Source organism: Meleagris gallopavo, chromosome 26 (assembly GCF_905368555.1).
Source record: "Meleagris gallopavo chromosome 26, MGAL_WU_HG_1.1, whole genome shotgun sequence".
Lineage (NCBI taxonomy): Eukaryota > Metazoa > Chordata > Aves > Galliformes > Phasianidae > Meleagris > Meleagris gallopavo.
Genome location: NC_139429.1, coordinates 3,120,974 through 3,130,419, shown reverse-complemented (window position 1 = coordinate 3,130,419; position 9,446 = coordinate 3,120,974). Strand labels below are relative to the sequence as shown.

Sequence of the window (9,446 nt, the reverse complement as noted above, 5' to 3'; positions counted from 1 at the left end):
TGAATGCAAAAAGCTCATAGGTTGGCCTCTCTTTGTGTTAATGCAGTCTGCCCATACCTTGGTCCAAGTGCTGGTGTTTCAGCCACAGCCCTTTCTCTCTCCTTGCTTCGTGTCTCCTGTGTGCATCTACCTGTGGTTATGTGTAATTGGCGTCAGTGTTCCCCAAGCAGACAACATTGCTCCTCATAAATCACTGCTCTGACTGTAAAGCAGTGCTGGTTTTACTCATCCAGCATTTCAAAAAAGATAGAACTTTCCCCAAAGCAATTTCATTTAGCCTCTGTTACAGAAATGAGAGCATTACACACTCTTAATAGGATATGAATGCCTTAAAAAGATGCTGCTGAGACCTCTTAAATAAAAACACTTTTGGGGATTTGGTTTTAAATCCTGGAAAATGAGTGATTTTCAGAGATTACACAGGCAGATAGTGGCCCCTGGTGGCAGGAGCTCAGCAGGACACTGGGGGTAGGCAGGCTGCAGCCTCCTTCGCAGCTGATTTGTGTTGGAACCCCTAACAGGGGTTCAGCCTCCTTCACAGCTTGTTCCTAACAAAAACCCTAATTCGAATCTAAAGTGCATGTAAGTGTTGGATATAAACACCTGCTGAGACGTCCTGTGAAGATTTACACCCTTTAGAAATACCTTCTGCTGCTCTTCTCGTAGCATTTCAGCAGCCCTGAAAATCCACCTGGCCAGGGAGCATGCCCTACAGAGGCAGCACTGGGAATGTGAAGCTGTCAGCCCTTCGTTTTTCCCCTTTTGGTTAATCACTGCTGTAGCTCAGTTCTTCCCCTGTTCTGAGAAAGAAGTTGATCAGGGAAGAGAGGAAAATGCTGTCACTCAAGAACCTGGTTAAAAAATGATCAGTTCTAATGGGTACAGCCCCAAACTCTGCAGTTCTGCTAATGGAAGGGCGCATAGCACACCTACAATCTGTAAGTAAGTAACATACTTTCCTATCACAGTGTCTGCGTGTCACTGTTACCCCACTGATCTGAGTCAGCAGGCAGCACAAAGCCACCTCCCAGCTCAGCAATGACTTCTCTAGATGATAAGCAATCCCTGAAAATTCACCTTTCCTCAAGGAGCACGGGGTACAGAACTCTAGAGCTGGTAAATGCTTACTTTTCCCTCCATATTTAAAAATATGCTTACCACTACAGGTTTATCATAGCTAGCTCTAAGAGGAGTTCATTCTGAAGCTCATTCAGTTTCAGAAGCTGATCGGCAATCACTAAGCAAATCCTAACACAAAGAAGTCAAGCAATCACAGAACGACTGGGTTGGAAGGGACCTTAAAGCCCATCCAGTTCCAACCCTCATGCCATGGGCTGGGTGCACCACACCTCATCAACAGCCTTGGGCGCCTCCAGGGATGGGGCACTGCAGCTCTCTGGGCCTCACCTCCTTCTGAGTAAGACTTTCCACCTAACCTAAACCTCACCTCTTCTAGTTTAAACTACTCCATTCTTGTCCCATCACTGTCAGAGATGTAACACCAGCCTATTTCCTGCTTACAAACTCCCCTCAAGCACTGAAAGGTCGCTACAAGCTCTCCTCAGAGCCTCCCCCAAGCCTAACAAGTACAGCTCCCTCATTTCCTCATCATGTAGGTGCTCCACACCTCTGCTTCTCTTTGTGGCCCTCCTCTACATCTGCTCCATACCTGTCCCAAGCTGGGGACTAAGGCTGGAGATAACCCAAGGCCAGGTTAGGTAAGGCCTTGGCCAATTTCATCTACCGGTTGGCAACCAGAGTTCCACCCAGCCTGACTGGGGCACCCTACCCCTGCAACACCTCTATGGGAAACCTGTGCCACTGCCTTACTATGTGTTGCAATAATAAAACCACACCTCCCTCAAATCCAGTATTTTTTTTGTTCAAAACCACTCCCTCTCATCCAATCACAACAGACCCTGCTAGTCTGCTCTTTTCTCATAGCCCCCCTTTAGATACTGAATAACTGCTACCAGGCATTAATGATAAACTACATAAAGGTATACAAGCTTTGTTTAAGAGGAACCAATACTGAGGGATCCTACAGCCTTTGAAGATGGAAGTTTAGCTCATGCTTACTAGTAGAGATGCTCTTACATGCCGTATCACCAACTTAGCACCTCTGCTAATTATTAATCAGTAATTTACTGCACAACCAGAAAGCAGTTTCTTCAGAAAGCTGGCTGCTTACATTTGGCCTTTGTTGTTGGAGCCAGAAAAGGCTATTGCTCAGTTACCATAAAATGAGCTGAAGAATTTTATGCAGTTTTGACACATTAGTCCTTATGTACAAAGAATCCAACAGAGAAACATTGTGATGCCCATTAAATAGTTTTTATTCTTTAAGACATGAATTGCATTTCCACTTGTTTACAGTACTGTAAAGTGCAATGGTATTCACCTCCCCTCCTGTGCACATGTTCAAGTATCTAAAATGCCCAGAAAATTAATTTTATTTGATTTTTTTTTTTTCTTTACAGCAGCTCAGTTATGGAGTTTTAATCTGGCAATATACCCAGATGTGCCTACAGGTTTGGGTCCTTCAATCTAACCCCCAGGCAGGGGTCCTCCAACACTAACTGCTAGTGGAATGCATTTCCCAGCATCTTTAATCCACCTCCTCGATGGTTGGTCCAGAAGAAGCTCCACCAGAGGGAGGAGCTCCACCACCAGGGAAGCCCCCAGGCATTCCTCCAGGCATCCCACCTGCGCTCTGGTACAGCTTGGTGATGATGGGGTTGCACACCTTCTCCAGCTCTTTCTGCTGGTGCTCAAACTCTTCCTTCTCAGCAGTCTGAAAGAGACAGAGAACTCAGCATCTGCTGTTGCCACAAGAGGATAGATACAATCTGAACACTGACTGACTGGCACTAGATGGCTTAGTTTAGCTTGCACAGCCTCACAAACAAGGCTGCCCAACATAACCAGTTAGACCTGAACTAGATTTGGATGAAAAAAATAAATCTACTTTGTCTAATAAAGCCAGCCTACCCATCAAGCACTATAGTAAGATGAGACTTTTCTGCTCACTAGCCTCAATGAGGAGAGGAGAAAGCTCTGTGCTTGCTAGCTGTGGTCGCTCAGACATCCAAGGAAGGTACTTGGACCAACACAAGTCTTTCGACTTCTGGTGGAAACTACGAATGGCTTAGGAATCACTTTCATCACTGCAACCGTAGCAATCCCTCATTCTGAGCTGGCTTTCAACTTTCTAAAAGTGCTGGAGATTAACTCTGACCAAACACAGAGTGCATCGTACCTGATTCTTGTCCAGCCAGTTGATGATTTCATTGCATTTGTCCAGGATTTTCTGTTTGTCCTCATCAGAAATCTTGCCCTGGAGCTTCTCATCTTCAACAGTAGCTTTCATGTTGAATGCATAGGATTCCAGGGAGTTCTTAGAAGACACTTTGTCACGCTGCTTCTCATCTTCTGCCTTGTATTTCTCTGCTTCCTGAACCATCCGCTCAATGTCTTCCTTGCTCAGCCGGCCTGCAGAACACAGAACATTTCATGTTACAACCTCCTGGTCAACCATTTTTAGTGGAGCATTAGTAACCTGCTATATACGTACAGAATTGCACATTTATCTAAATTAACTTAGATACAAATGCAAGACTAATGATTTTCAAGTGCCTTTATCTCAAGTGACTTCACAGACTTTGATAAGCTTAAGGATTACTTCACCAAAAGCCAGGGCTCACGTCTGTAATCAGAGGACATATACTATTACCCAGTCTTGGTACAAAACCAAGTTGGACACTTCAGTTTCCTGAAGGACCTTGCCAAGTGTTCCACCCTCAGAACCACATGGTTATTTACCTTTGTCGTTTGTTATCGTGATCTTGTTCTCCTTGCCAGTGCTCTTATCCACAGCAGACACATTCAGGATGCCATTGGCATCAATATCAAAGGTTACTTCAATCTGAGGTACACCTCTGGGAGCAGGGGGAATACCAGTCAGCTCAAACTTGCCCAGCAAGTTGTTGTCCTTAGTCATAGCACGTTCTCCTTCATACACCTGCAGTAGAAGCAGGGAGCAAATGCATCAGCCTTGACTATGCAGTTATAACAGACTCCTACTATTAGACTGAAGTGCCTTGGTCGCTCAGACATCCAAGGAAGGTACTTGGACCAACACAAGTCTTTCGACTTCTGGTGGAAACTACGAATGGCTTAGGAATCACTTTCATCACTGCAACCAGATATTCATTACTGATAACTAATTGCAAGACCTCTTGCATAGAATTTACGTCAGGTATCAATCATTGGCAGATTGGACAATGTGATATGTCCTGTCAGATCATCTGAGTGCTGCACACCCACCTGAATCAGCACACCAGGCTGGTTGTCAGAGTAAGTAGTGAATGTCTGAGTCTGCTTGGTGGGAATGGTGGTATTGCGCTTGATCAAGACCGTCATGACACCTCCAGCAGTCTCTATACCCAGAGACAGAGGAGTCACATCCAACAGAAGCAGATCCTGGACATTTTCAGACTTGTCTCCAGACAGAATTGCAGCTTGAACAGCTGTGGAAGAAGAACAGAACATTAAGAACCTTGTACCAGATGGACCACATGCTATAGCTAGCCTCACAGCTCGCTCAGACATCCAAGGAAGGTTTTGGCCATCATCAGTAGACTTCTGGTGGAAACTACGAATGGCTTTGGAATCTGATTCATCATTGCAAGTTCAAGTTTCATTGCTTTCAAAAGCAGTACCAACCCAGGTGGGAGAAAACAGACCTGCATTAGAACTGCTTTGAGACCAGTTCAGACAGCGCCCTGCTTGCTGAGAAACCCACCCCATTTTAATATGGAGAACACATTTTGTCAGCTGTAAATACCTGCACCATAAGCCACAGCTTCATCAGGATTGATGCTCTTGTTCAACTCTTTGCCATTGAAGAAGTCTTGCAGCAGTTTCTGAATCTTTGGGATGCGGGTAGAGCCCCCAACCAGCACGATGTCATGGATCTGCGACTTGTCCAGCTTGGCATCCCGCAGGGCCTTCTCTACAGGATCCAGGGTGCCACGGAACAGGTCAGCATTCAGCTCCTCGAAACGAGCTCTGGTGATGGATGTGTAGAAGTCAATACCCTCATAGAGAGAATCGATTTCAATACTGGCTTGTGTGCTTGATGACAGGGTACGTTTTGCACGTTCACACGCAGTACGAAGGCGACGAACTGCTCTTTTGTTCTCACTGATGTCTTTCTTGTGCTTGCGCTTGAATTCAGCAATGAAGTGGTTGACCATGCGGTTGTCAAAATCTTCTCCACCCAAATGAGTGTCACCTGCAGTGGATTTCACCTCAAAGATGCCATCTTCAATAGTCAGAATTGACACATCAAAGGTGCCACCTCCAAGGTCAAAAATAAGAACGTTCCTTTCAGCACCAACCTGGAAAAAAAAATTATTTTCATAATACAATTCCATTGTTAAGATTAACTTGGCAGATTTACTAGTTCCACATTAAATAGTTATCACACCATAACATACCTTCTTATCCAGACCATAGGCTATAGCAGCAGCTGTTGGCTCATTGATAATTCGCAGTACATTGAGCCCTGCAATGGTTCCAGCATCTTTTGTGGCCTGGCGCTGAGAGTCATTAAAATAGGCCGGTACAGTGACTACAGCATTAGTTACAGTCTGCAAAAAGCAAGGAAAAGAATTAAGTTGTGCACATCTGAGAAGTTAATGACCTACAGCTATTTATTACATTTGGCTGAAGACCCAGACCATACCTTCCCAAGATATGCTTCTGCAATTTCCTTCATTTTGGTTAGGACCATGGAAGAAATTTCTTCTGGGTAGAAGCTCTTTGTCTCTCCTTTGTATTCCACCTGGACTTTTGGCCTGCCAGCATCATTCACCACAGTGAAAGGCCAGTGCTTCATATCAGACTGGACAACAGAATCATCAAATCTACGCCCAATCAGCCGTTTTGCATCTGGAAAAAATAGTTCATCATGTAAAATTAATTATTTTAATTATTAATCCCAACGTAAAAACATCTCTTCTAAAAATATTGTACAAAAGCCTCAAACACTGTGTTTCAACTGAAATTGCCAGAACTGCCAAAGCCTCAGTACAGGCATTCTCAAATCTCATCTCTTGAAGATGCATGTGCTTTGTCAATATTTTCTCACAGCAAACATAGCAACTGATAAGCAGATGAGTAGCCAAGGCCACTGAACGTAGTGCCAAAAGCAGTCTGGTGAGAAAGCGCATTATACCCAAATACTCAGAGTAAGCTTGGCTATTAGCTCAGTTTTAGTCCCAAGAATAAAACACAGAGCTTTTACTTTGAAAGAAAAACACTAATCCAGCTACAATTAGGAAAACACAGACACAGTTAACACCTACTGTCAAAATCTTAATTCCCTGCACACACCAGTTATTATGTAAGCCCTGCAGCCTTCTTACCAAAGACTGTGTTGGTGGGATTCATTGCAACTTGGTTCTTGGCAGCATCGCCAATCAACCTCTCTGTATCTGTGAAAGCAACGTAGCTTGGTGTGGTCCTGTTACCCTGGTCATTGGCAATGATTTCCACCTTCCCATGTTGGAACACACCAACACAGGAATAGGTGGTTCCGAGATCGATACCAACAGCTGGTCCCTTCGACATCTTGTCTGGAAAAAAAAAATTCGAAGCATAAATTCAGTTCCTTATTGCTTCTAGCCTAATAAACTAAAACCCGGGAATCCCTCAAAAAAAAAAAAAAAATAAAGGGATGAGCATCTCGCTGCTATGCCCCGCTTCGCCGCTAGTAGCTCCCTAGCGCACAGGCCCAACCAGGCAGCCCCAGATTCTGCGCGGACGCCATGCGGCTCAGCGCACGTGGCCACGGACTTCATTTCCCAGCATGTCCCGCGGCAGTCACGTGGTCGCAGCGGCCATCTTGGCCGCAGGGCGATGGACCCGCCGCCTCTCATGGGCTGAACTTGGCAGCCGCGGGGCCTGGCAGAATCCCAGGCTTCTCTAAAGCGGCACGAAGTATAGGGACGGCCCCCCGCCCCACAGCTCTGCAGGATCGCTCCCCCTCCCCCACGGCGCAGTTCTGATCCCCTGCCGTTCCCCCAGCAGAATGCAGTAGAGCAGAGAGTAGCCACCACTAAATGCAACGAAGGAAAGCGAGGAGCTAGGTGAACGGAACTCTGGAGAGCCGTTTGCCCCCAGCAGCCTCTAAAAGGAACTACCAGCACGGTAACAGTTCTCCCCTCTCAGCTCCCCAAACCCCTCTCCCTCCCCTCCCCACCGCCTCTGTCCATGGGTTCCCTGAGTTGCCCCCCTCCCCTCACAGTAGGCCCCACTACCTGAGCGGCGCTGGCAGCGGCAGACACGCACAAAGACTGCTGCTGGTAGAGTGCTGCTGAATGAGAGCGGTCGGCTCCCGCCCCGGCGCCTTTATATATCCCCTCAGAACCTTCCAGAAGCGCCCGCCCCTTCTCTAGTCTCCAGCCAATCCGTTCGCTCCTTCCTCAGCCCTTCCAGCCAATGGCAGGCTACCGGAACACACACCGTCAGTAACGTAGCGGAAAGGGGGCGCGGCCGCCGGCCGGCCGGTATTCTCGAACCTTCATGCGCTTTCCCCTTCGCCCCCCCCTCAACCGCTCGGCTCGCCCCCCGCCCGCAACGGAAGAGGGCGGAGCTTCCTCCGGGCGGGAGCCAATGAGAGCCTCTTAGCGGCCGCATGGGGATGACGACAAAGCCTAGCGTGGGCTGGTGGAGCGGGAGGGGGCAGAGCGAGCGCGCGGGGGAGCAAGTGGCAGCCAATGGCTGCAAAGTACCGCTGGATCGTTTGCATATTTTGCGCGCGAGGGCAGGGGTCTCGCGGTGCGGGCGTCCAATGGGATCACGGGGCCGGCAGCTCGTTTGCAGGGCGCGCGGCTTGCTGCGGATGGAGGGGAAGGCAAAATGGCGGCAGCAGGGGGTGGGGGGGGGTCGCGGTCCCCAAGCATAAAATAAATCCTTGGGGGAAAACAGCCTCAACCCTGCGGCAGTGCCGTGCCCAGCTTTATTTTGGGTGAACGCAATGAGCCCGCAGGCTGCAAATCCACGGACACGGAGCCCATCTGAGATCCTGCAGGGAAAGGGAGGGCGGGAGCGCAGCACCGCGGCTGTGCCGTCAGCTTGTAGCTGGGGATGGATTTAGGAGCACAAAGGCTGTGCTTGTAAAGATAAGCGGCACGAACCGCCCTCCCTGTGCTGAGCAGGGCTGCGATGCAACAACCGCTCCACCCAGAGCAGATTGCTGCTGAGCTCCGTGCTCTGCCGGCTCGCAGGGGCTGCATGGGGAGCTCTGTGGTCTTCCTTTTTTCTAAAGCACGAGCAGAACGTCAGTAGGACCTAAGAATAGCCCTCCTGGCACTTGGGAATTAAACAACGGCATTCCTATACGCAAACGTGCTTTGCACAATGGGTGCACGGCAGGGGAAGGCAGCCCGGAGCAGCGGTGAGTCAGTGCAGGGAGGAGAGCTCCGGCCAATGAGTCACTGCGTTAGAAATTAAAGGCTGTTAGCAGCCTGAAATAGCCCATTTACAGTACAGTGCGAAAACCAAGGCCCAGCAGTCTGGATGCATTGGAACAGGTTGCCCAAGGAGGTTGTGGATGCCCCATCCCTGGAGGCATTCAAGGCCAGGCTGGATGTGGCTCTGGGCAGCCTGGGCTGCTGGTTGGTGACCTGCACACAGCAGGGGGTTGGAACTGGATGAACATTGTGGTCCTTTTCAACCCAGGCCTTTCTATGATTATGTTTTCCCTCCCCAAGTGATGAACCCCAACGTTACTTTCTGAAGCCAGTTTGGTTTGTTGCAGCTCGAGAGAAGTGGGCAGAGTGGGGACTGCCAGAAACTCGCTTCCTATTGGTGATAATGGCCGTTTTTACTTCACATTTGCACACCCTGAAGTTTGAAAACGATGCATTTCTAATGCAGCCCTCTTCCTTTTCCCCCCCGTGCAGCAGTACAAAGTGATCTTGGTTAAAAATAAAGTAAAAATAACCCCAGATTCCCGATACTGAACAAAAGGAGGCAATTGCACAACTCCAGACTGTCATCAGGATTTGGGACGTCATCAACTCAGGAGCAAGCAGCAGTGTGGCCGTTCCCCATTGATCAGGGACAGACAGAAGGACACACCTATGAGACCACTGCTGTCATGAGGGTTTAAATACTGCCTAATTATGTTGCAACTTCTACTCCCAGATTTCTGTAGAGAAGATTGCTGATGCTGTGTGATCTCTTTGCAAAACGCCTCCAGGGGAAAGAAGGCTGAAACCACTGCAAGAGAAATGAACCAGAGCCATAATGATTTAGCCTGAGTTCCACCCACATCCCTGCGACTGGAGATTCCTGTTAGCTGGTTCGAAGTATTTATCTGCAGCCAAGATCTCGGCTGTCTAAATGCCTCTCTTAGTTGTTCAAGGTTTCGTCGC

At 48.2% G+C, this 9,446-nt stretch overlaps 1 protein-coding gene and 3 non-coding genes across 4 annotated transcripts; all 4 read right to left on the bottom strand.

Moving 5' to 3' along the window:
* Positions 1 to 2,312: 2,312 nt before the first annotated feature.
* On the bottom strand, positions 2,313 to 7,489 carry HSPA8 (heat shock protein family A (Hsp70) member 8). The gene is made up of 9 exons (XM_003212698.5): positions 7,326 to 7,489; positions 6,432 to 6,641; positions 5,750 to 5,955; positions 5,502 to 5,654; positions 4,847 to 5,402; positions 4,327 to 4,529; positions 3,823 to 4,021; positions 3,260 to 3,492; positions 2,313 to 2,794 (listed from the first exon to the last, which is right to left on the bottom strand). The coding sequence occupies exons 2-9, from the start codon at positions 6,634 to 6,636 to the stop codon at positions 2,609 to 2,611; spliced, it is 1,941 nt and encodes a 646-aa protein (XP_003212746.1). The 5' UTR covers positions 6,637 to 6,641; positions 7,326 to 7,489; the 3' UTR covers positions 2,313 to 2,608.
* Positions 3,077 to 3,173, bottom strand: LOC116217460 (small nucleolar RNA SNORD14). The gene has a single exon (XR_004162045.1). It is a non-coding gene; the product is annotated as a small nucleolar RNA SNORD14 (small nucleolar RNA).
* On the bottom strand, positions 4,105 to 4,201 carry LOC116217459 (small nucleolar RNA SNORD14). Its single transcript, XR_004162044.1, has one exon. It is a non-coding gene; the product is annotated as a small nucleolar RNA SNORD14 (small nucleolar RNA).
* LOC116217458 (small nucleolar RNA SNORD14) lies at positions 4,600 to 4,690 on the bottom strand. Its single transcript, XR_004162043.1, has one exon. It is a non-coding gene; the product is annotated as a small nucleolar RNA SNORD14 (small nucleolar RNA).
* Positions 7,490 to 9,446: the final 1,957 nt, after the last annotated feature.

Bases quoted from the DNA above. Each gene is read 5' to 3' on its own strand.
- HSPA8 (XM_003212698.5), bottom strand. From the start codon at position 6,636: ATGTCGAAGGGACCAGCTGTTGGTATCGATCTCGGAACCACCTATTCC. The intron at 5,655-5,749 runs GTATGGTCTGGG...TGCTTTTTGCAG, and splicing joins CAGAAGCATATCTTGGGAAG to ACTGTAACTAATGCTGTAGT. The intron at 4,530-4,846 runs GTATTTACAGCT...CTTCTTCCACAG, and splicing joins AGCTGTGGCTTATGGTGCAG to CTGTTCAAGCTGCAATTCTG.